The sequence below is a fragment of the Halyomorpha halys genome, unplaced genomic scaffold (genome assembly GCF_000696795.3).
Source record: "Halyomorpha halys isolate HHAL.00 unplaced genomic scaffold, Hhal_1.1 Scaffold107.1, whole genome shotgun sequence".
NCBI classification, from domain to species: Eukaryota; Metazoa; Arthropoda; class Insecta; order Hemiptera; family Pentatomidae; genus Halyomorpha; species Halyomorpha halys.
This window is the reverse complement of record NW_027112128.1, coordinates 229915-256661: the sequence shown is the minus strand read 5'-3', so window position 1 is coordinate 256661 and position 26747 is coordinate 229915. Positions and strand designations below refer to the sequence as shown.

The following is a 26747-nucleotide window of genomic DNA, read 5'->3' as shown; positions in this document are numbered from 1 at the left end:
CTAAGGAAGAATTCTTGTATTTTCACCTATTTAAACATAGATTTGTTCTAAATCTCAGTTTAGCTCTCATTGTTCGATAATGTTTACTATAAAATTTGAGGAAAATCTTTCCTATTCAACGGATAATCATTGATTTTCCCTAATTTCAAAAATCGTAGTTTAAACTGTGATGGTGAAACTGGCCATTAGTAACCAATATCTGTTATAAGCCTTTAGTTTTTAATAATTGATATAATATAATGAAGATAGAAATAAAGCATTTTAATGAAATTTTGGTTGTTATTTAAAATTAATATTATTAATTTATATCCCCTAAGATGTTCTAAGAGTAACGTATAAAAAAAAAAAATGAATAGAATTGAAAAAATGAATTGAACTAAATTAAACAACAGAATAATAAAGGAAAATGGAAATTGAACTTGAAAATAATGTTATATAATAAATAATATAATAAAAATCATTAAAAAAAAGTTATATAAATACTGTCTAGATGTTAATTTGATTCATTTAAAAAATAGTAATCCCGTACTGGTCAACAGAATAAAAACCTGTTAATTAGATCCCAACCACTGCTGTTTCAGGTTCAAGGGAACTGAATGTAGTTTGACAACCTATTGCTATTCCCCAGCTATATAAGCCAGAACTGGCGCATCTGAGCGACAGTATCCAACCATGACAAGACTAGTAAGTATCTATCATGAACAAAAGCACATGATGTTATTCTATCATGAATTTCGGATAATTCTTTATACTTTCACTATTCCAGGTACTTCTCGTCGCCGCCACCCTCGGCTTGGCCTCCGCCGCTCCCCAGTACGGCTACCACGCTCCAGTCGTCGCACATGCTCCAGTCGTAGCAGTCGCTCACGCTCCAGTTGCCTACGCTAGACCTGTCTCCTATGCCAGTGACGCTAGACCCGTCGCTTACGCTAGGCCCTATGCAGCTCCAGTTGCCATTGCCCATGCTCCTGTCGCGGTAGCTGCTCCCAGGGTTGAGCCATACGACCCACACCCATCATACACCTTTTCTTACTCCGTCAATGACCAACATACCGGAGATTCAAAACAACAATCTGAATCCCGTGACGGAGATGTCGTTCATGGAAGCTACTCCCTCGCCGAACCTGACGGTTCCATCAGGACCGTAGATTACACAGCTGACCCACACAACGGATTCAACGCCGTCGTTCACAAAGATGCTGGAGCACATCCTGCACCAATCGCAGTCGCTCATGCTCCAGTAGCAGTCGCTCACGCTCCAGTCGCTGTAGCTCATGCTCCTTATTATCATTAAACTGAATTAGTACCTCTCATACCTGATTAGCTTTAAATTAAGTATTCTACGTTTTCTATCCGATTGGTTCGTATTATATTGTAATCCTATGGTATTATGATTTGTTACGTATTTTGTAAAGGAGAATAATTATATTTTTGATACTGGTTATAATTCTGTCTTTCATTAACCATAGTTTTACCTCATCATTTTTTAGGTCTAATATTATTTAAGCAGTTATGTAAATATGTGTCAGTACAGTATGATGTTGACATTTATGATCTCACGAACTCAGGAAGAAATTTTATAGTCTGAATAATTTATTTATTTATTTTTACGAAAAAAAAACTATTTTCATGTTTTATTCAAGTATCCGTTAATTTATTTCTAATGAATAATATTAGTTTTATTCTAATAATAATGTAGGTAGGAACGTTTTTAATTTAATTTCTAATAGAACTTAAGGATTTTGACTACGAACAATTTTTTTTTTCATAACGAATTGTGCCTTTAGACGTTTCAGTACAATGTGCTAATAGAATATGAAATGAAAGAATCTACAAGAAAACATATTTAATTGAAACTTAAATAAATATAATAGGAATGTAAAAATGAAAATAATAATAACACAATAAATTATTCAATAGGTTTTAAATAAATTTTCGAAATACTAATTTTTAAAGTTGATCACTATTTCACTATGCTGCTTTCCAACATATGAGCAATTATATTTAAGACTATTCTATAATTATATTTCTCATGTTGCCTCTTTAAATACTTTCTAAATCTTTCACTGAAGCAAATTTAAATAACGATCAGCATACAAGCATTGTTAATTAATGCATTATGAGAGAAAACATAAAGCAGTGTACTTCATATTTATATAAATAACTAGCTGCAACGGAAATGGCTTCCCTATTGCTATATTTGATGAATATAGATTTGTTTGTTTGTTTTATTCATTTAAGTGTTTCGACCACTAGGGTCATTTACACTGAATTTACAAAGTTAGTACATTACTATTAACATATTTACAATGTTACAAGGTGAGAAAGATATATATAATTACAAAGTGAGAAAGTTTAAAAATTAACAGTTACTGTTACAAGTTACATTATATTACAATTTACATTTTACAATTACAATTACAATTAGTTAGACTATATGTGATCATAAATATTAATGATTTTTAGAAAGTGAAAAAGTTTTGTTATTTTTGTGGGATCTTCGCTCAACATTTCCTGTAAATCTGAAGAGAATGATGAACCTTCTCACTGTGTTAGTACTATCAAAGTGTATTAGAACTATGCTGAAACAATTGAGACCAATTGACTTATGAAAGTGTTGTAAAATATTTTTTTAGGAATGAAAATTAGTAGCTTTCAGCTGTGGCTGTATGTTAGCAACTGTGTCATGGTTAATACTAGTCCAATTTATGTGATTTTTTCTTATTACTTAAGGCAATTTGATTATCTACGACATTGTCATGTATAGACTACTTGAAATATTAATAGTTTTGAAATAATAACTATATCAGTGTATATAATATAATATTAGAACTATATTGAAACAATTGGGACCGAGCGATTTAAGAAGGTGTGGTAAACTATTTTTCTGGAGTGAAACAAAGTTGATATTCGTTTTTAGCATTTCATGAAACCCATAAATGGGAATTTTCGAAGAAAAATCAGAAAAGAAAATTTTTTAGTCCAAAATTTTCGGCCTACTTCGATTCCTTTTTAAAAATCAAAAAATATCTTCAATACTACTTGACCAATATACACCAGTTCTATATATTAGTTATGTTACCTATTTAAAGACTTTCTAATCCTTTACTTAAGTAAATTAGGATTACGAATAGCATACAAATATTGTTATGTAATTTATTAAGGCAAACTGCTTAAAAAAAGCAGTTTATTTTATTTTTTTATAAGCATTTTCTAAATGTTTTATTGTTTGGTATTATATTTATAGTATATGAAACATTTTGTTAAGAATCTCTGTTCCGTAATGAAGCTTCATTAAACACTCCAGTGAAGACATCCCCTTAAGGCACATAAGTAGTCGCCATCATATATAATATAGTCGTAAATCATCTGTGAGATTCGTCTACTATTAAGACTAATTTTAGTAATATATTATTAATTTCAAAATTATAGTAATTAAATAAAAATGTATTTCCTAGGTCATAGCGCCACTCTTTAACCTACTATAAATCCAGATTCAATTCATCAGATTTACAAGATCGCATCAAGTAGGGAATGTCGGGTAGATGGGCAATGAACCAATTCTACAGAGAGTAATGAATTAACATTTTTTTTTTTTATCGAAAATAGAGAAATGTAAAGACCATTTTCACACTGGCTATTGTGGTATACAGCAAGGCTAAGAGACCGAAACAACTATGTGTCGGAAATTTGAAGGTAGCATCATTCAACAGAGAAAAATTCCGATATATGTTGGTGCAAGCACCACTTAATATCAATAATAATAAATAATTGCATGAAACTTCAAAAAGAAGAATAATGTGTTTCGAATAAATTATTACATTTTATGGAATGAAAATTATAACTACTATAAAATTGCAAGTAATACTGTTTGAATAAGAGGTATTATATAATTTTAAAAAGTTGTATTTGTGCAAATAAATGGATAATGTACACCAAAGTATAAATACTGCTAATACTTTTTACATATGTATTAAGTGTAATTTCTTGTTTCATAAAAAAAAGAAATGTGTTGACTGTCATGAGGCTTGGCTTGTAGGGGTTGTGGGTTTACAGAGTTGAAGGGGCACGGGCTACACTGAAAAGGTTCCTGCGTCATTTCTCAGTGAATATATGATTACTAGAGTGTAAAGAAAGAAAAGCAGCGACAATCATGTCTGTTCAAAAATTTGTCATTTCTTTAAAAATTAACAAAAATATTTTTGGATATGATTTTATTTCAGATTAAGATAATAAATAGATAAATTAAATTGGTGATCACTTGATTTATTTTATTATTTCGTAGTATTAACTTAAATTTTTAAAGTGTATTACATTAAAATAAATATTGACTTAAAAAATTCAGACATATCCTGCAATTATTTGTAAGCCATAAGTTAAAAATTCCAAATCAAAACATTTGGCTGACGTGTTTCAATTAATCTAAAAACAATAGTCATTGCAGGGATGTATTGGTTGTAATAAAATAATTTATAATTATAAAATGAGGTATAATAAATAATTTAAGAACGAGTAATGATTGAAACAAAAACTGACACCACAACTTCAGAGTTATGACACATTTATTAATAGGAAGGTGTTATTTTTAAATCTTTCTGGTGTGTTTATTAAATTATAAGGCTTTCTCTTACACTTTTTTCACTATAAAGCATAAAAAATTTTTCTCAAAATTACATAATATAAGAATTACAGCATGGTTTAGATAATAAGTAATGATAAAGAACATATAAGGGGAAAAATAATACAATAAAAATTGTATTTAATATAATAAAAATGCAATGAAAACTATTAGTGACTAAAAAATGAGACACCTATTTTTGTAATCTATACTTTTAATTGTATTTTTTATATTAGTTTCCATTTTATTCTTTTATGTATATAAATTTATATGTATGTCAGCTGACAACGCAATTCATCAGGTCTTAACTTATGTATATATCTTTTATATTTTATATCTTATACATATATATTTTCGATTATCATAATTTCATTAATATATATTATGTTGTAACTCTCATCTTATGTAATCTTTTTTTTAATATTAGAGAATGCCATATATGGATACGTTGACATATCTAATAAAATTAATCCAAATGACTATAATCTTATGATTTAATCCTATATAAATACAACATTCAGCATTAACCATCAACAGCTGAAACCTATTGACGACCCAGGTTGGCTAAAGGGTGCCTGTAAGTGGTGGTCTAGTAGGCATCCTTTTCTAAAATGACTTCATAATTAATTTTGATGAAAAAACGGTATTCAAAAAAATCTAGAAACTAAAATCATAATTCACGGAAATTGAATTTTTAAAAAGACCCCTAATTAATAAATACCAGATCGATTTCTTTATTATTTAGATGCTCGATTATCGAATAAATGAGCGGAAACCACATTGTTATTTTTCATTATTTATTTTAATTAGAAGATAACTTTATAAATTGAGATATGTTATAAGGGATTGATAAACAATTCCCAACATTTCGAAAGGTAAGGTTCACTCTATCTTCCTAATGTGGTGGCTGCCTTTATACAGGGAATTATGCCTAGATCATTAATTTCAGTCCACAATTACCATACTTTCTTAATTCTTTATATTATGCACAGTTGATTTTCATTTATTATTATGATTTATCACAATATTTTTAATCTTCCTTGAACTTTTAGCTGTGATCAAAAGTTTTAATTTAATATAAAGAATTGACAAAATAGGGTTATTATGGACTGAAATTAATGACCTGGGCAGAATAGTCTGCATAAAGTTTTTTTAAATTGATGTAGTTCTAAAATCGTATATCGATTGTCCTTAAGGATGGGCGAAACGTCAGACTTAAAAAGAAATATAAATTGTTTTGAGAATAAAATTGGATTATAATTATTTTATTAATCTATCTTATTATATTTAATCAATACACCAATTTATAAGATTTTTAATTAAATAATTTTCAGAGAACATTATATTATAGCTGAATCATTAAATTAATCCAGAGTATGCTGCGGAATTTTTACACAACCTGATTTACACACACACTCATACACATATATGTATATATCAACTCATTATTTGAACTGTTTCATTAGTATTTTACAGTTTTATTTGTCCAAAAGTATAATTCTCATATATCTTCTCTAATAATGTTCTGGATTAAAGTATGGTTTTATAAATAATAATTATAATATTTCTTAATTAGTTCGATCGAATCAAATTAGTTCTTATTATATTATAAATGGTGATATTCATAATTGACTAATAATATTCCCGTACAGATCCATTGAATAAGAACCTGTTTGTTAAATCCTAATCATTGCATGTCCCAAGTTCAAGGGAACAGAATGTAGTTTGACAACCAATCTCTATGCCCCAGCTATATAAGCCAGAGCTGGTCACCAGAGCGACAGTATCCAACCATGACAAGACTAGTAAGTATATCCCTTGAAGATAAGAACGTGATGTTATTCTATCATACATTTCGAATAGTTCATTATACTTTCACTATTACAGGTACTCCTCATCGCCGCCACCCTCGGCTTGGCTTCCGCCGCTCCCCAGTATGGCTACCACGCTCCAGTCGTCGCACATGCTCCAGTAGCAGTCGCTCACGCTCCAGTCGCCTACGCTAGACCTGTCACCTATGCCAGACCCCTCGCTTACGCTAGGCCCTATGTAGCTCCAGTCACCGTTGCCCATGCTCCCGTCGCCGTAGCTGCTCCCAGAGTTGAACCATACGACCCACACCCATCATACACCTTTTCTTATTCCGTCAATGACCAACATACCGGAGATTCCAAACAACAATCTGAATCCCGTGATGGAGATGTCGTTCATGGAAGCTACTCCCTCGTCGAACCCGACGGTTCCATAAGGACCGTCGATTACACAGCTGACCCACACAATGGTTTCAACGCCGTCGTTCATAAAGATGTTGGAGCACATCCTGCTCCAGTCGCAGTCGCTCACGCTCCAGTAGCAGTTGCTCATGCTCCAGTAGCAGTTGCTCATGCTCCTTATTATCATTAAACTGAATTAATACTTCTCATACCTGATTAGCTTTTAATTACGTATCTTATCCGATTGGAACGTATTATATTATAATCCTATGGTATTATAATTTGTTACGTATTTTGTAAAGGAGATTAATTATATTTTTTGTTACTGGTTTTAATTTTGTCTTTCTTCAACAATAATTTTACCTAAACATTTCCTAGGTCCAATATTATTTTAGCAGTTATGTAAATATGTGTCAGTAAAGTATGATATTGACATTTAACCTCCCACGCACTTCGGAAGAAATTTTATAATCTGAATAATTTAATTATTTTCATTAAAATATTACATTGACTGTATCATTTTTATTAATTTTCAGCATTTATGTAAGTGGTCTTTAATTTATTTGAAATGAGAAATATTAGTTTTTTATTGACAAACAGTAGAAAGGTATGTATGTATAGGTGTATACATAATTATGTATATTATAGTTCTACCTTAACATTTCGTCGGCCTATTTTTTTTTTAGCATTTATGGAATAGATATTATTCTCAATTACATACACTTTTTCATTCACCCTCTAAAAAATATATTAACCAAGATTTGATTTTGAATTTTCTATTTATTTAATCTCAATATTTATTGCGCCTTTTTGTTAACTTTCCGATTTTGTTCAGTTTATTTTAATAGGCGAATATTTATTACATTAACAAGGTCATGAGGACTACGCAGTTAGAAACTTTTGTAATTTAATTTTGATCAGAACTTTGTATTTTTTACAACGGACCGTTTTTAAATAAATAAAACGCCTATACATGTTTCCATACAATGAGTTAATACAATATGAAATAAAATAATTGACAGTACTACTTAATTTAGACCTAAACAAACTTGTTAAGTATAATATGCAATTATAAATTAAATTATTACTACTACACTAACGATACAATTTTTGCACCTAAAACTTCAGTGTCATCTTCTATTTGATCTATTTTTACTCGATAAATGTATTTCAAAATTATAGTAATTAGATAAAATAATTTTTAAAAAATTTGTTTCATAAACAATATGAAACTACTTTTTTAACTACTATAAATCCAGTTTGAATTCATTAGGTTTACAAGACCACATTAGGTAGGGAATGTAGGGCTGTTAGACAATAAAGTAATCTTACGGAGAGTAACGAATGAACATCTTATAACGAAAACAAACAAATTTGAAGACCATGTTGCTATGTTGTTGCATTACTGGCTATGTTGTCATACAACAAGGCTAAGGGACTGCCAATGTGAAGAAACCATTTTGTGTCGGAAATTAGAAGGTAGGGTCTTTCAATAGAGAAAACTGTCGATCTATATTAGAGACATGATTGGGACACACCGGTTAATATTTTTTTTCTATTTCAAATTTTATTTATTGATAGTTATTACTATCTGTCACAACGTTGTTGGGCAATAAGTAATAGTGATAACTGATTACATTCATACATACGATAAAATAATAAATCATGTTGAAATTAAATAATATATGAATACAAAAAAATGAGAAAAAAAATATAAAAATAAATAACATCTCTCTGGATGCATACAAACAGAAGGATAAAGGAAATAAACATAATCAAATTATATACATGAAAAAATAAATAAATAGCGGTTGATGTTGATAATAATAATAAATAATTGTATGAAACATAAAAAGAAGAGTAATGTGTTTCGTATAGATCATTGCAATAGTGTATGAAATAAAAATTATGGCCATAATAAAATTGAAAATAATATTTATTAAATAAATCAAAAATTAGTATCCAATTCGGTCTCAACACTTTTTTTTTTCATTAGTCCAACGTTTCGGCCTTTCTAGCCATCTTCAAGGACATCTAAATATTTAACAGCTTATATTATATCTTCATTTTTAAACATTTACAACAACATCATTATTCACTATATAATATAACATACCTTCAACACAAAACTCCTCCTCACATTAATTTACAATTTCTATTGCAGGCTATTCTGCCCAGGTCATTTTCTTTATTCTAAGTTCAAAACCTATTCCAACAGTCAATTATTAAAAAGTCATATTTATTATTAATAAGCTTACTAAGCTTAAGTCTAGTTACCTATTTATTTAAAATTTAAAAACATTAACATTTATTTTTCTCTATAAGATTATCAACAGTATAAAATACACCACCATATAACAAACCATTTATAACCTCCCACTCACACAGGTCTGCCTTGTTTTAAAATTAATATATTTTTTTATTTTAAATTGCATTTTTGTTTCAATTTGGTATTTATTCTAATTCTCAAAATTCCAATATTAAATTTAATTGTAACTAGTAACAATTTTCTCTATTTTTTTTATAAATTTATTTTGCTTAAAATCTCTGCATAATGTTTGTTTAAATTCTTAGTATCTGTTTTAAAATTAACTGTGTAATTAATGTTCTCTGATATATAAATTGATTCAAGTATTTTTCTTTTGTATAAATTGTTTTCTTTATGTAAAATTATGGGGTTATCAAAATCAAAATTATGTTGATTTTTGGCTGTAACCTCCTAAAACCGATCCCGTGAAATTTGTAACCTCTTAAGATTTTTCTAGAACCTCTTACGTTTGAATTATTCTTGTATTTCTACAACCGAAATCTAGTTCTAAGTTCACACGAATGGGTCTGTTCACTTGGAAATTTACAATTTTTACTTGTGTAGGGATATTAGAGTAACATTTAAAAAATTGTTTTAAAATATATTATTTTTTAAATTAAAAAAAAATTTAACTGCGTCAGTGGCGTGTCTGAAAGGAAGATAGTAAACTATAAAAAAGAAGTAATTCTGTAACTAAGGAGAAAATATTGTCGAAAATCGCTCGCAACACATTGCACTTACGATGCACCAACCTTGTCTCTTCCTTTCGAATCTAATAACCGACGATCCATTCGCAGCCTTTAGTAGCTAAAGGGATAGACAAGAGAATAACATAGTGTAATTAATACAGTGATATATTGAGAATAATACAGTGTGATTACGATCAGTCACATATTTGAGGAATGTTATTTTTATTCCGCGAACTTGAGTAGATTGGGAGTAGGACCGAGTGTATTGGATGCTGTGAATGATGACCAGAAGAATGTGGAAACGGTCTTGGTTTTTTTTAAAAAGGAATGGACTTTTAAATAAGATTTAAACCAGAAAATCTGTAATACGTAATAAAAAATACCAAAAGAATTAATTATTCAAATTTTTTTCGTAATTATTTAAAGAGAAAAAATAAAGTGCTATAGAATTATAAATATAAATAAAATAGAATTATAAAGTGCGAAACATGGGCGTTGATGACCTCAGGGTTTTACGCCATAAAGGCCCAGACAACAACAACAACAACAACAACAAGAGAATAACAACTGAAAATGGCAATTGATCACAAAAGGAAATTTTTAAAAAAGAATTATTGAAAAAATAGTGAAATTTCCTTGGTGTTTTAAGGACATCAGTCCAGGTGATGTGAGACTAGAGACAGATCACCATCCCACAGAAGAAGCCTTGGATGAAAATAACGCTTAAATTAATCAGATCAGGACATATATTTGTGAGAACTGATATTAAATTTTTGTTAAATCGATTTTAATCGAATCATATTAGTTGTTATTACATCATATCTAATATATAAGAAATATAAGTAAATATTTTGATTAAATTTAGATATTCAATTGGTGGCATAATGTCCACATTTGGTCGGACATATACTTAGTAAGTAAAAAATTTTCAATCAAAAATTTTAAGCATTTAAATTGTTAAAATTAAATAAGATTACTAATTAAATAGGAGTAAATAGCATAAATAGCATTAAAATTAATTTAAGACATATAAAGTAAGATAAATAGTTTTGACGTCCTTTTCAAATATACCACTGTGCATTGTCTACCAGAAGGGTAAAAACGTTTCGTCTCTTGTTTACTTTCATTACGTAAAACCACTCTGTAGCTACATATAACATATAATAAACCAAACAATTAATTAATTGACTTCCTATGAATTCACGAATACCGATATCTTAAGAATCATTTCTATATTTTCCACAATATATTATAACTATTTATTCAACTTTAATAATTTTATTCATTTGTTATTATTTTAATATATATTTGTTATTGTTTGTTCTATTGTTAGTTAAATATATGTTGGATAGAGGTTAGTTGAATAAGAACCTGTTTATTAAATCCTAAATATTGCATATCCCAAGTTCAAGGGAACAGAATGTAGTTTGACGACCAATTGCTACGCGAGTACTATATAAGCCAGAACTGGTCACCAGAGCGACAGTATCCAACCATGACAAGACTAGTAAGTATCTCTCATGAACAGAAGCACATACTTATGTTATTATCACATATTTGGACTAGTTCTTTATACTTTCCATATTACAGGTGCTCCTCGTCGCCGCCACCCTCAGCCTGGCTTACGCCGCTCCTCAGTACGGCTACCATGCTCCAGTCGTCGCACATGCTCCAGTCGTCGCACATGCTCCAGTATCAGTCGCCTACGCTAGACCCGTCGCTTATGCCAGACCTGTAGCTTACGCTAGGCCCTACGCTGCTCCAGTCGCAGTAGCACATGCTCCTGTCGCCGTAGCTGCTCCCAGGGTTGAACCATATGACCCACACCCATCATACACCTTTTCTTACTCCGTCAACGACCAGCATACCGGAGATTCTAAGGGACAAACAGAATCCCGTGATGGAGATGTCGTACATGGTAGCTATTCTGTCGCCGAACCTGACGGTTCCATCAGAACCGTAGACTACACAGCTGACCCACACAACGGATTCAACGCAGTCGTCCATAAAGATGCAGCAGCTCATCCCGCTCCAGTAGCAGTCGCTCATGCTCCAGTTGCTGTAGCTCATGCACCTTACTATCATTAAACTGAATTATTACTTGTCATTAGTATTGATTATTCTTCATCAAATCTGAGTATCCTTAGATTAAGGATTCTATCAAATGCATTATAATCCTATGGCATTATGATATGATATGTATTTTTTAAAGGAGATTAATTATATGTTTTTGTTACTGGTTATAACTCTGTTCTTCTTTAGTAATCCTTCCACATTTCTTTCGGTTTTGAAAATGTTTTTAGCCGTTATAACAATATGACATTGAATATTATCTGCTCAAAATAAATTTTATAATGGAAATAATTTGAATTCATAAAATTTTATTTAGATTTGGATTTTCAGATTTTTACTGGGTGGTTATTGATACTAATTGGCTTAAAAATTGCAACTAAATTTAGATTGCAAGTTAACATTTGCTACTAAGATACTTCCCTAAGAGACATTTTTCTTCTTCCTAATAAAATGATTTTGCCAATTACATATATTTTGCTATACCAACGTATATTTAATATATAGAAATATATTTTTTAAATTACACTTAAAAGTTAATGAAAAGAATTTAATTAAAAATTACTTGAATAAACTGATTTCATAAACTGGATTTCTGTTGAATAAGGATTCCTTCCATAAAAGCCAACCAGTATGGGGGATGAAAATAAAAGAGAATAATCTTAATTCCTAAAGCATAATCGATAGTGGGTTACTAATACATCATTACTTAAGTATACTAACATCACTAAGTAATTGTTATTAAAAATCTTTTTTTTTTTACAATTGTTTTCATATATATTATAATATGTACACAAGCATACTATACGTAACCTATTAATTTAATGGTTATGTGTAAATTTATCACAAAGAAATATTTAGGATAATAAGAAGGGAACTTTCAAAACCTGATTAGAAAGATCTCTAGGCAAAAGAGAGAGAGATCTCTGGGAGATGAAAAAGGTTCATGATATTACCTATATTCAAAAAAGGAGCATTTGAATGCGGAAACGAACGGAGTACGTTTTTTTTTCTCCATTGCATACAAACTCCTACCAATGGTAGGTTCTATTTCAACGACTGATTCCGTCTGAAGAAAGGAACATAAAGCTATAAAATGCTGGGTCTGAAGCAAATATTTGATTTAGATACTTGTCCTCAAAAATATCAAAAGATATAGGATATCCGTTTCCCAAAACAGAACATGAAGGTGGAATTTTCAGAATGGCTACTGACATCAAAGAGCGAAAGGGTTTTTAAAAAGCTCTGAGGTATTTTGAAATGTTCACGAAACTTATAATGGTGATTAGTGCTACAGAACTTGAATGTTTTAAAAGAAGAAATAACTGTTCATGGGTTAGCATTTCAATAAGGCAGAAAAGAATATTAGACAGGCCAATAAACCTTTTCACATAGACATATAATATCGACGTGAAGTGTCAGACAGGAAAGCAAACAAATAAAAAAATAAGATTTCTATCTTTGATAGAAGCAGGAAGAAGCCTTTAGATTTTAGCCACTAGAGATTAATGAAGATTAGACAAAAATACGTTTTAGCTTAGACGTAAGTAAATAAAAAATACCTTTTAGCTGTAATCGATGATTTATCCCCTAGAGATTGTAAATGTTACGTGTTTACTGCCTTTGCATGTATCGGAGGTCACCTACTTTGGATATAATGTTGAAGGCTAAGATATAATTGACTCCTCTAATAAATGTCGGATACTTCAGGAGTCCAACAGTATAAAGAGCTACTAAAATTCGCCTATTTAAGATATAAATGAGTCTGGTACTCATGTAATTGTCGAAAATTTTATTTTTGACTTGGAACCAGAAACCGGCTCTGTAAGATATGAAATACTGACCCTGAAATTTCACGTTGCGTTTGGTGTTAATGGAGTCTAATGATGGTCGATTGATGGGAATCTTGATGTGGTAACCTCAATTAAAATTAGCCATCTCCGAAAAACTAGCTATGTTGTAAAAGTGCCTGAAGAAAAAGATGCTTAAATAGGAGATCTATGGCCATTGAATGAGTGGGCTACCTAGATTCCGCTATATGGAGGATCTGGTTGAAGAATACTACTAATGGGCCAAAAAAAAAAAAAAAAAAAGTGGGTTATATTTTTCATGAAATTAAATTCTAGAGTTATCCTAAGGTTTAGAGAAATAAGAAAAAAAGTTTTAATCCAATTAAAAGATAAACAACATGTCACTGTAAAATTCTTCTATAACCGTATTAACAGGTGGTACACCGGTTTCATTATGAGGGTAACAAACAAATAAATTTTAAAGTAAGAAATATATTCTTTCCGAAAATTTTGATTAAGAACCTTGAGAAGCTTTTAAACTGAATTGAGAAGTCCCCATAGATTCAGATGATATATTTTTTAATTTAGCATGAATCTCGATGCCAACGAATAATTCCAAAAAAAAAATAAAGAAATAAAGAGAATATCTGTTCTTAATGAATATTACAACTTATTTATGCATCAGAAAGCAATAAACAATAACTTTGAAAGCGACGTGGGTATATTAAGTGACATATTAATAACATAATAATTTATTTTTAGATGTATAGTCTCATTTTTTCACATGTCATGTACCCTTGTTCGACTCAATTTCTCCATTGTTTTAGCAAAATAAAAACTTTTTTCTTCATCCCTGATTTTATTTTTATAGTGTCGAGGAATTATGTATAATAATATTTATCCTTTGACTGCATTCAAAAACATCTCTATATTATAAATAATGATCTTTTTTTTCAACTATGAACAAATAATTTTAAACTGAAAAAACAAAATAATTTATTCAATTAACTTAATAAATTGATCAAATTCATTCAAGTAATTTATTTAGATGTACTTTTGTCCCGCGAAAATGCATAGCCGCGAAGGCAGGCGGTTAATAGTGCCATAAAGAAAGAAGATCCGGAAGAGTACGTTTTCTGGAAACTAAAACCAGAAACAACTGTTCTTATATTTAAAACCATTCTCAGGCTACTGCTGATGTACGGCTGTGAAGTCTGGGGAGCGGCACTCTTCACGAAAGGAAAAAACTACAATCTTTTCAGAATAAAGTCCTATGAATTGCAGTTAATGCTCCTTGGTTCATAAAAAGTAGCCAGTTGCATCGCAAATTACATATGAAGTAAATAGAGGATTACATCAAAAAACGGTTCATGAAGTTCCTCTCCCAGTTTCCGAAAGTTAAAGGAGCAGTTATCTACAACTTGGGAAACCCAAACTCAACCCGAAGACTGGAGCCCAGACTGCTGCAGGACATTCTGTTATTTGAGATGGAGAAACTGATATTACGCAGAATAGACAAAAATATTTGGTAGCTTTTGATCAAAGAGAACTAGATGCTGTAATTTAGATTAGGGTCCAAATGAATAAGTCATATGGCAATGGAGTACATAGTTTCAATTTTTATAAAGAAATATTATAATTTTATTAGAGAATTAGAAATAATTTTAATCATCTAAAAAATGTTTAAACTGATCAGTTTCATTATTAAGGTAATTTAGTCTAATATGACTATTCTTCATCTTAATAAAACAGACAGCGGAGAGAAAACTGCTTCATATGTATTCCCTTATTAGATTCCTAAAAAAAATCAAATAATTCTAAATTTATTGATGTGTGTTGGATCTTAACCTAAAAATATACTGAGAGTTTCCATCTGTATTGTTTATGACACACAATAAATATCGAAATGTTTAGATGCGAAAATTGTAAGAAGTGTGTATAGTAACCGATAATTAATAAACATAATATATATATATAAAGGGCAAAATAAAAAACTCGCATCTATCAACTAAGAACCAGTTTAATGATATTTAGTTTCTTTTGGGTCAAGTAGAAGTAGTTTGACCACAGCAGATCACACTTTTAAGTCCTCTATATAAAGTCTCCATCTCCATACCTTATTGCAGTTTCAAGCTACCACTCAACTATGGCACTTCTAGTGAGTATTTATTCAACTAAAATATTGTCAGTACCTAGTTGTAATATTAATTACTGGTTATAGATAACCTATAGTCAATATATTTTGGGAATATTTGAACAGGTATTTTTATTCGCCACCATTCTTGGTCTGGCCTCCGCCGCTCCTCAGTACGGCTACCACGCTCCAGTCGTCGCACATGCTCCGGTAGCAGTAGCTCACGCTCCAGTCGCTTACGCTAGGCCCTACGTTGCTCCAGTCGCAGTAGCACATGCTCCTGTCGCCGTAGCTGCTCCCAGGGTTGAACCATACGACCCACACCCATCATACACATTTTCTTACTCTGTCAACGACCAGCATACCGGAGATTCTAAGGGACAAACAGAATCCCGAGATGGAGATGTCGTCCATGGTAGCTATTCTGTCGCCGAACCTGACGGTTCCATTAGAACCGTAGACTACACAGCTGACCCACACAACGGATTCAACGCAGTCGTACACAAGGATGCAGCAGCACATCCCGCTCCAGTAGCTGTTGCTCATGCGCCAGTAGCAGTCGCTCATGCCCCAGTCGCAGTAGCTCATACTCCTTATTATCATTAAACTGAATTATTATTTGCCAACTTTGTTGATCTAGGAATTTCATTCCTATGTTAGGTGCTATAGTATAATCCTATGGTATTATACAGCTTTATATAATTCGTAATATATAGAGAATATAGTTTGTTTTATAACTATAGTAATCATCTTGAATTTATTGATCCTTATTAATCACTTAATTGTAATTTTATCACTAAACTCATATTATTTCGTTAGTTAAAATTAATGATAAATAATATCATTTAATAATGGTCATTTCAATGTATTATGTATGTGAACGCAATGTTGATACTAGTACCATAGTGGTATCTGGCCTTATTTTAAAAAGACGAGGAAGAATTTAGATTCCTGGATTAATTTAGATGTTTATATATAGTTTATACTTGAAAACCATCATTTATTGAGATAGATTTTTATAGTTTTTCGTTACTGTTATACTATAGAGTTATTTCAAATTGTTATAATGGATCACTATTAACAATTTGAAATACCTCTATAGTATAATAGTAACTTGAACATGAATGTATTGTAATTAAAAACTGAAATTTTAAGATATTCAACACTTATGGAGAAGTTTTATAAGACTCATTTTATGAAGGGGAACAAAGTTTGCCACGGAACGTTTGGTACAATTTATGAAATTAGTAATTAGAAAAAAAAAAAAATCTACTATTCTATTTGAAACATAGTGTTGAGTAGAGTTTCAATGAGCTAGTTAAAACGAGAAAAAGACTTTGGATCTGCAGTTCTGTAATTAGGTATTTCACGAACTAATTGTTGAAAAAAATTTTGATTTCATAATATTTATCTTTTATAGACATTAAATCAGAAACTGTTCAAGTTTAAATAATTTAAAAATAAAACTAATACTATTTCGTTTTACTGTGTTTTCTTTATTTTTATATTGAATTCTAAAGCAGTGTAACAGGTCATAAAAAATAAAATAAAAAACGATTTAATAGCTATAAAGTTGTGATTTCAAACGTACATTAATATACATTCCATAGAAACATATATTCCATTCCAAAAAGGCCTTGAGCGTTTGGGAACAGCGCCCGGTCTTAATACATAGGAGGCTCCGAATTAAATTAGTCAATTAACCTTTCATTCCGTGAGAATTCAGGAAATACGTCATCCAGAAAAAATTATTTAAAAAAATATTACTATGGCCAAAAAAGTTTTATATTGTCCACTCCGACCGTATCAAATTAACAAAATTATCATCACTATTTATATTATATTAACTACATTGTCATTGTAATTAAAATATGAGAATTGTTTTTTTAATCAAGTAATTAAGCAAGTCAGTACTTGATAAAAAAAAAACAAGTAGTAGTAAACATTTTTGCACTCCGCCCTGCAATAGATAAGTTTATTTATTTATTAAAAAAGGCTTTAGAGTATAAAAGATTTCACGTGACCCTGACTTAGGAATGGACAGAATAATGTGGGAAACAAAATTAAGAAGCCCAAAACTGAAAGCAGAAAAGTAGAAAATGCATCCTGTGTGTATCCAGAATTTATTATATACTGATGAAAATCTCATTATTGCAGAAAGCAGAGGAGCATCTTCATCCCTACAAGCATGGAGCAGTAAAGGAATGACCATCAACCTGGCCAAATGTAAGTACATGGTGTCTAAAAGTGGTTGATGGGAGCGGGGGACAGTAAATTTGCTTTAATCTGAAACAGGTTAATGTGTACCAATATCTTCTAATCAAAATTACTAATGATGGGAAGTTGCATTCCGAGAAAAATCAGCACATAGGGAAAGAAAACCTCCTTCTCCTCAAAGGTGTAATCGACAAACAGGGAGTGAAGTAGAAAATTAAAATTGACGGTGTATAAACAAGTCTTTATACCTTGGCTGACTTATCCAGCTGTAAGTTGGACGAGTATTAAAAAAATCCAAAGCCGAATACAAGCTGAAGTACCTGAGGAATCCTATCGGTAAAACTGGATTGGTCTGATTAAGAAATAAAATAATAGTAAAAGAAACAGGACAGGAACCGCTAATGGAAAATATACATAAAAAAAAGATTTAACTTGGTTCGGCAATGTACAAAGAATGCCAATCAAAAGATTCTCAAAACTTATAATGGAAGAAAAAACAGTGAAAACGACCGCGTGGACGACCGAAGAATAAGTAGGAGTACCCCTCTTGGATCTGGAAAGGAATAGAGGTGTCAACCTAGGTGGTCAAAAACTGGCCACGGATAAATAAGGCTTTTAAGAAATGGAATAAGGCTATGCCGACATTGTAAGGTATACGGATTGGTTATGAAGAAGAAGAGGTTGTTCAAAGCAGCCTCTGTGAACTATTGGCAACTCTTGATGTTATGCTTAATAGTACGCCATCGCGAATTGTTTTTTGACTTTTGGTGTATAATATCTTATCTATTTGGAGAGTACGTATATGTATGTCGATATCTGGCATACGTAGTTGGTATGGACTATGAATAGTCTAGACTTTATAGTGTAGATACATATTTTAATAAAAGTTAAGTTATTCTTAATATAGGAGTCGTAATAAGCATTGGACTAATTTCCTTTTAAAAATTGCATTATAAATATATACATTTATAGTAATTCGAGTCATTTATGAAAACTAAATCTTTAATTAAATGAACTTCCAACAATTAGTTCAATTTATGTAATGATTTCAAATGAAATGCGAATATGGAAATCAACATTATCATTCAAAAAAAAAAAAATAATAACCGTATCAAAATTAAAGAAACAATACAACTTGAAGCACGTTAAGGTTTTTTAGCCACTATGGTAACCAAATTATGAATTATAAACAATTAGTTACAGAATGCTACTTTTCAATTAATGTTTTTTTTAAATCATCTATATGATCTGCTAACTATTTAAAAATAAATATTTCAGTCTAAGACAATATATAAATTAAAGAATGTAAACTCTTACGAGGAGAGTTCATATAATGAAAGTGAATATGTATTTAATAAATGTATAATATATTAGGAATAACTCCACAATAAGCCTAAACAATTCTGGTACTAGACTATAGAATATAAAAAATCAAAGAATAATAAGAATTTTGAGAGTATACTTTTTTGATTATGTTTTTGAGGGTGGTTGATGGTTCCAAGCGTTGATTTAGTATTAGATGAACCATGGTTATCAGCTAACATCAACTTAAGAGAAATAATAATAATCATAAACAATAAATATTACTATTCCTAAGTGCCAGATCTCTCCAAAATGAATTCAATTTAATTACATTTATACTGTACATTCATAACAGCGATACTGTGTGATTGTTTCAAAGCAACAACTACTGTCTTTCACAATTATAACTCTACATTTTCATAACTTTGAGAGAAATAAAGCTACAGAATAAGATAAATAATATTAATTTCGGTCCATTTTAATTAAAATTTATATTGTTAAAAAAGTTATTAGATATTTCTCTGCAAATAACTGTAAATGCGACCGTTAAGGAAAAAAAACGTTTTAGGGTTCCTCTAAAAGAAGAGTGAATTATGAGGGCAGCTAGGAGGATAATGCCAAGGCTGAGAGGATCCCGTTGCCCTATAAAAGAGGGAGGCTCCTCGGACAGCTCCAGTTTTTAACGAGCTCTCAACAATGGCACGTTTCGTGAGTATATTTTTAATCCTTTTTCAGCATAGTATGTGAGTATTTGAAACCGTTCTAATTGTCTTCAATTGCAGGTACTCCTCATCGCCGCCCTCTTCGGCGTTGCCTCCGCTCAGCTCATCGCTAGGGCTCCCCTGGCTTACTCCAGGCCCCTCGCCTACTCCGCCTATGCCAGGCCCTACGCTGCTTATGCTAGGCCCTACGCCGCTTATGCTGCCCCAGTTGCCGCTGTAGCCCATGCTCCAGTTGCCGCCGTAGCCCATGCTCCAGTCGCCGTCGCCCACGCTCCAGTAGCTGTTGCCCATGCCGCCCCAGCCGTTGCCGTCGCTGACGAATACGATCCACACCCATCCTACTCTTTCTCCTACTCCGTCAACGACGCTATTACCGGAGACTCCAAGGGACAGACCGAGACCCGTGATGGAGATGTCGTACAGGGCAGCTACTCTGTCGCTGAACCCGATGGTTCCGTCAGGACCGTAGACTACACCGCTGACCCCATCAATGGATTCAACGCTAACGTGCACAAGGACGCCCCAGCCGCCCACGCTGCCCCAGTGGCCGTCGCTCACGCCCCAGTTGCCGCCGTCGCCGCTCCAGTACTGGCCGCCCGCGCTGCCCCAATCTACCGCGCCGCCGTCGCCCGCCCAGCCCTCGCTTACTCCGCCTATGCCCCAGCTTACGCCACCGCCCTCAGAGCCGCCGTCCCAGCCGTCAATCATGCTGCCCTCACCATCCACTAAAGTTTATAGATTAAATATATTATAAATATGTTAAGTCAATAAATAAAAAAAAAAATTAAAATTTTATATTTCTTAGTATCCTTTAACTCCTGTATTTTCTTCAATAATTTCTTCTATTCTTAAATACCTCTTGAAACATAAATAATCATAAACGAAATGAACCAGTTTGCTAATGTAGCATATATTTATTATTTTAACATAATCTTTACTACTTCCTTTGTTTCAGCTGTTATTATAGACCCCTCTTTTATAGTTCAGAGGAAATATAACCTGAATCAAATAATGCTTTGGACAAATAAAGCTCCAAAATACAGAAAATATTCATATAGAATCAGATAATTTCAAATCAGGGACAATTTCACTGTTTATAAACATATAACAAACAAAAGAATTTTCATTTATACAGAAATATTACAAAAAAAAAAGATAAATAAAATTTAGCGCTTTCAATTATTCATGAACTAAATGAATTTTATATGAACATTTTTTGGTTAAATAAAATACCCACAAGCTAGTAATTATAAATGGGGATAATTGTTTGAGGGATTCTTCTTTGTTACTTGAACAGCACAAGTTGTCAATGTAAATATTAAAATATGTTGACGTAGAAAATTAAGGAAACGAAATAGTCAGTCACTGAAAACAAAAATTATCAGTGACAAAAAAAAATATGTTTCGAAAAATCGAAATAACGATGATTAGAAATAGAAATATTTGAATTTGAAAATCTATAGTCAGATCTTAATGAATTTTTAGTTTCTTCAAGTGATGAAAATTCAGATAAATTGATACTGATTCAGGTGAATTAAAAAATAAAAAGGATCTTAATACTTTCCTCAGAATTGTGTATTATAATTTGACTGACTAAGACTTTTAATTATTTTGTTAAATTTCATGTACGTTTCTTGAACTAGCATTTGAGGTGAATGAGAGTTCACCAGAGTCCACCCAGTCTCATAAAGTGGGTACTCTTAATCAGGGGAAAATCTTTCGGTCGAGCGTGAATCTGAACAAATTACCTCCTTGCAAAAAATTACAACCATTGGTCTAGTAACAGTACTTCCTAGCATATTACTGCACTCCTGATCCAACAAGGGTTGTAGCAGTACTACTTAATATGTCTAACTAATCTCAAATAATATAGAACTAATTCAAATTACGGAAAAAAAGCATGACGCATTCGCCAATATACGAATGAACATGGTTCAGGAAATATTTAATCATATATTGTTCTTATTGAAGGTGATATTAATTAATCTGAGTAGATAGTTATTACTTCACAAAATAAAGTATTTTGTCATCTATAATAGATAACTAAATGTTTGGGTAAAATAAAGCCAGCGGTTCATACAGTGGTTCCTAACCGGTGGTACGCGGTATATATTATTTATATTATTTTATCATACACATAGTTTGATTATGTTTATTTTCTTTATCCTTCTGTTTGTATATATTTCAAGAGAGTTTTTATTTATTTTTTTCATTTATTTATTTATTTTAATTTTATTTTAGTATGAATATGATCATTCATCACTATTTACATCTTGCCCACAGCTGTGTGACAGATTATTATATCTATCAATAAATAAAAGTTTATATCAAATAAAAAAAATCAGTTATACTATTAAATATCAGATTCCTTTTGTTGGACTATTATTTTTTTTGATATTTCTTTATCATGAGGTATCATTTAAATCAAATTAACTCCTTATAACCCCAATAAGGCTGGTTCTAGATGGTGGTAATAATTTATGCATACAGTTTGAACATTCAGAAAACTTAAGAAAGTTTCAGAGCCATTAAGAAGCTGGTGGACCCATAATTCGAGGAGGAGTGACATCCTTGCAGATGGCTTGCTAATTGATTAGGTCCAAGTTAAGTGATCAATGGGAGTTAGTGTTTTCTGTGAAATATAAATTGCTGGGAGGTAAAACTACCATCTCTTCTCTTCGCTGAACAAGAGATTGATGGCCCTATAGGAAAGAAGATGGAGATCGAGCGAGTTACAGAATGGAATAACAGAAATTGATTGAAAGTTTCTTAGCATTCCTTAGAAGTAAACAAATTTTAACTAATTAGTCTCCGAGGACGGGTAATTAGCTTTTTCTTTTCTTTAAAATCCTAACTTATCGCGCATTTATTTTTTTAAGTGAATCATATCCTCGAATCCTTTGGACTACTATATAGTGCATATTGAGTCAATTTCATTTTTGGAGAGGATGTGGCTGTACATAGGGTATCACCTTATAACCATGGTGGGGGGGGGAGTCAAGTTTTCATTTTGTGGGACTACCATAGGAATAAAAGAACCGGCGCTGTTGCAGTCACGAGCCATTAAAAGTTGGCGTTTTAACTCGCTCAGCTACAGACGGCCCTAAGTCTTTTTTATAGTGCATCTTCCAGTTCAAATTTTTCAGCTGTCATACATTCACCAGGAAATATAATTATCATAAAATATGTATTGCATGATTTTGCCGCGGCCCATCCCTTGGCTCTGTGGCCCACCTATGGTTCCCGGACTTAACCAATTTAAACAGGTTTTTAAAATATTAGGCAAGGTATCCACAGTTATAATTGGCCCATTTGTAAATGGACTTCCAAAATGGAAAATCATAAAACATTGTCTTTCATAATGAAATGAGAATCTTTTGAAGTTGCGATAGTCTCATACTGGACTGATTACCAGTTCACCCACACATTCACTTCTGCATGTGGCTAGTGGACAGGAGGACGATATTGCTCCAGTTACGAAAGTGTAAAATAATACTAGTCCCAGCTCGTATCTTATCCTGTCCCACCCAGGTCCCTCCAGAAACTAGATCAACGACCAGATGTGGCTTGATCATCAAGTAGCTTTTACATTAATTTATTTTTTTAATTTTTGCTTATTTAATATATAAAATGAAATTTAACATTGTATTAGTATTATTATTATGTTTTTAATAGTGTTACAAGAATCTATTATTATTAGGATTGTCACAGAAAACCTAATATTCCTCTATTTTTAACTTTTGTCATAAAAAATATTCAACTTTATTATCAATTAGCTTGTGTTTTTCCTCGAATTTAAGTTTATACTTATATTAAAAATGGTATAAAGCCGTGAAGAAGCAGTGATCAACCGACTCAGGATAGTACGTACCCAATTGACTCACACCCACCTCATAACAGGAGAGGCCCCTCCAAAATGTTCGAAATGTAATAGTAATCTGACCGTGAAACACATTTTTGAAGAATGTCATCACTACACATAAACTCTGAACCAGTTAGGGATACCAACAAATATTCCAATGGCGTTGAGAAACGACGAATCCGTAATAGAAAGAGTCATTAAATTCATCCATCAGACTAACTTAATAACCAGCCTTTAATTATTATAATTATCTATTTATCTTGCCTTATTTTTAAAATTAGAACAGTTACTTATCTGCTTTTCATCATCCTTTCCACTATCGTAACGATTATTAAACAAATTATAATAGTCTAGCTAGATAATATTTCAAATCTCACTGATATGAATCCCACTGGTTCGGATCAGAAAACCATACCAAAGCTATGGAACAACTAGGCCTTACCAAAACCAACAACCAACGGGGGTTGATGACCAGGCTGTTAAACGCCCTTTCAAAACTAAAAAAACAAACAAACAATGGTATAAAGCTATTAATTTTTTTTTTTTTTTACAAACGTTAGGAAAGTGTGTATAGAAGATTGTAACTGAGATGGATATTTCCATGAATTGGTAAGTATACAAATGATTCTTAATGCGAAATCATAATACAAAGTTAGGGAGAAAGTTCTGAAATCTTGTATGAAGATGGAACAGGTTTAAGACGAGGATATATTATCTCAGCGATTCTGTTCAACTTAGTCCTTGAGAAAATGATAAGAACATTATATGACGCAGGTGAGAATGAAACATGAAAACGTAACGAACGAGAATTATTATATGGTCTACGGAATCATTCATTAAGACTGAGCAAAGCGAATGAAGTAACAAATGAAAGAAGAAAAATAAGAAGAACACTTCGACTCCAAAATTATTTCAATAAATATCCATTAAACATGGTACTAGTTCAACAGACATTAAAATTAAAGTTCTTCGGATAAGGAGCGGACCTGTCTGGGGCCATAGCCTTAATCGAATGGGAAAAGGAACCAATAATGTTACAGTATATATTCTTATTGTCAATACAATAAAATCTTCCTAATGTGACTTATATTTATTATAATAACAGAATACTAGTCAAGGAAACGAAGTGCTTTAAAAAGTAAAAGTTTGGATTGTTCTGATATTTGATAAGTTGTTTGAATTTTGAAGACAATCTATTGCATGAAGATCAATATGTATAACTCTTTTTTACGGGAATTCGTTATGCTAGAATCTGTGCCCATATTGAGCTAAAAACTTGGAACAGTTTTGCTTTTTCGAAAAACATGAAATCATAATTTTTTGTAAATATCAAGAAACTTGCAACTCCAACGAAGAAGATCATTATCGATATGTCTAATATTAATCACATCTCACCTATTTAATTGGTATTCAACTGCTAATAATTAATCAGAGCAATTTAATATGTTATATAGTTAATGAAATACATAGTTAATGAGGTAATTTTGATAGAGATAAAGATCAAAAAATTGAATTTAAACATATTAAAAAATGCAAAGGAATATATCAGTATTAAATCTATTTATATACTACTAATAAAGCTTAATAAAATTATTGTGAATCGAATCTTTTGGCTTCAGTAGTTTTTTTAATGCTACTTCATATACTGAAAGAATTTTTAGGAATTTTGTATTTTTAAAGGAATGATGTATTTAATTATAGAAAGGTGTATGAACATACTCTCTAGGCGATTTACATCACAAGAGGAGGTCATAACAGAAATATTAGAAGGCAATCCATCCCGTTCGACTTGCCCCTCAACCCCAATCAAGCGAGGGTCCTATAACACTTTTGAAATATTTGCTTAAAACCAGAAGAGGAGATTTAAGATTGTTAAACCGAGCAATATTTAAAATAGCGCCTAACATTTGAAAACATTTATATACAGACAGCATTCTAGTGATTGGAAACTTCTTTTATTTTCATCTCAGCTCCCATAGCTTTGGTCAATCTAGACAACACTGACTAGATACATTATCCTGTATTTTTTCTTTATATAATACAATTGCAGTTTTAAATATATTATCAATTATAAAATTATGGTTACAGAAAAATAAATGACACGAATAGGATCCTTATAACTTAGTTTTGGTTATTTAATGGTTCTCATGCACATTCTATAGGCATGGTCTTAAATTTGTAGTAATAGGGGGAAAAACAATAGGAATAGCAGATTGCCAAAGTAGAGTCGCAAAATGGTGAATTCTTGTTAAAATAAAATCTATTTTAATTCCAAGTATAGATCATGAATAAACTAAACATAATAATTTAAGAATAATTAACCACATTTATTATTTTAATATTTATTCAAAACTCTACAGCATATCAAAAAATCAAACCTACTCTACAATTCATAATTATTTTATCATCTTTGTTTCGTTTTATCGACTATTGTATTCATAGGTACAAAACACCAACCAAGCTAAAAAACTCAATAAAAAAGAGTACATAAGTCTTGAAATTATGGCATTATAATTAACCGAAATTACCTTGAAAATAAATATTGATTAAATTGTTTAATTTTGTATTCAATATTTTGTTTTATTGAACTTAAAAATCTATTTATAGCTCGATAAAAATAAATATTAATTCAATTCAACTTTGGAAGTTTCTATAAAACGATAAGGTGACATTAGACTAGTGACATTTAAACAAGAGCGGGGAGATCAGATGTCAACCACGTTGAGAAAAAAACTGGATCGGTCTTCAACTGATAACCAATGTAGTTCAGACCTCAGTTAGCCTCTCTCCCTCTACCCCTATTTTATTTTATTATATTATTT

General features: G+C 31.4%; 5 protein-coding genes across 5 annotated transcripts; all 5 read left to right on the top strand.

Moving 5' to 3' along the window:
- Nucleotides 1–760: 760 nt before the first annotated feature.
- Nucleotides 761–1447, top strand: LOC112210647 (cuticle protein 7-like; the record flags this gene model as incomplete). The annotated part of the gene is made up of 1 exon (XM_024360491.2): nucleotides 761–1447. A coding segment is annotated over one exon (534 nt), but the record flags the coding sequence as incomplete, so codon positions are not given.
- Nucleotides 1448–6411: 4964 nt separating this feature from the next.
- LOC112210645 (cuticle protein 7-like) lies at nucleotides 6412–7166 on the top strand. Its single transcript, XM_024360490.2, has 2 exons — nucleotides 6412–6423; nucleotides 6482–7166. Exons 1-2 carry the CDS (start codon nucleotides 6412–6414, stop codon nucleotides 7019–7021), a joined length of 552 nt encoding a protein of 183 aa, XP_024216258.1. The 3' UTR covers nucleotides 7022–7166.
- A 4157-nt stretch (nucleotides 7167–11323) lies between these two features.
- Nucleotides 11324–11935, top strand: LOC106677771 (cuticle protein 7). Its single transcript, XM_067050158.1, has 2 exons — nucleotides 11324–11335; nucleotides 11395–11935. The coding sequence occupies exons 1-2, from the start codon at nucleotides 11324–11326 to the stop codon at nucleotides 11914–11916; spliced, it is 534 nt and encodes a 177-aa protein (XP_066906259.1). The 3' UTR covers nucleotides 11917–11935.
- Nucleotides 11936–15795: 3860 nt separating this feature from the next.
- On the top strand, nucleotides 15796–16568 carry LOC106677772 (cuticle protein 7-like). The gene is made up of 2 exons (XM_014415884.2): nucleotides 15796–15846; nucleotides 15949–16568. The coding sequence occupies exons 1-2, from the start codon at nucleotides 15835–15837 to the stop codon at nucleotides 16426–16428; spliced, it is 492 nt and encodes a 163-aa protein (XP_014271370.1). The 5' UTR covers nucleotides 15796–15834; the 3' UTR covers nucleotides 16429–16568.
- A 3387-nt stretch (nucleotides 16569–19955) lies between these two features.
- On the top strand, nucleotides 19956–20858 carry LOC106677770 (cuticle protein 21). The gene is made up of 2 exons (XM_014415881.2): nucleotides 19956–20049; nucleotides 20124–20858. Exons 1-2 carry the CDS (start codon nucleotides 20038–20040, stop codon nucleotides 20790–20792), a joined length of 681 nt encoding a protein of 226 aa, XP_014271367.1. The 5' UTR covers nucleotides 19956–20037; the 3' UTR covers nucleotides 20793–20858.
- The last annotated feature ends 5889 nt before the right edge of the window (nucleotides 20859–26747 follow it).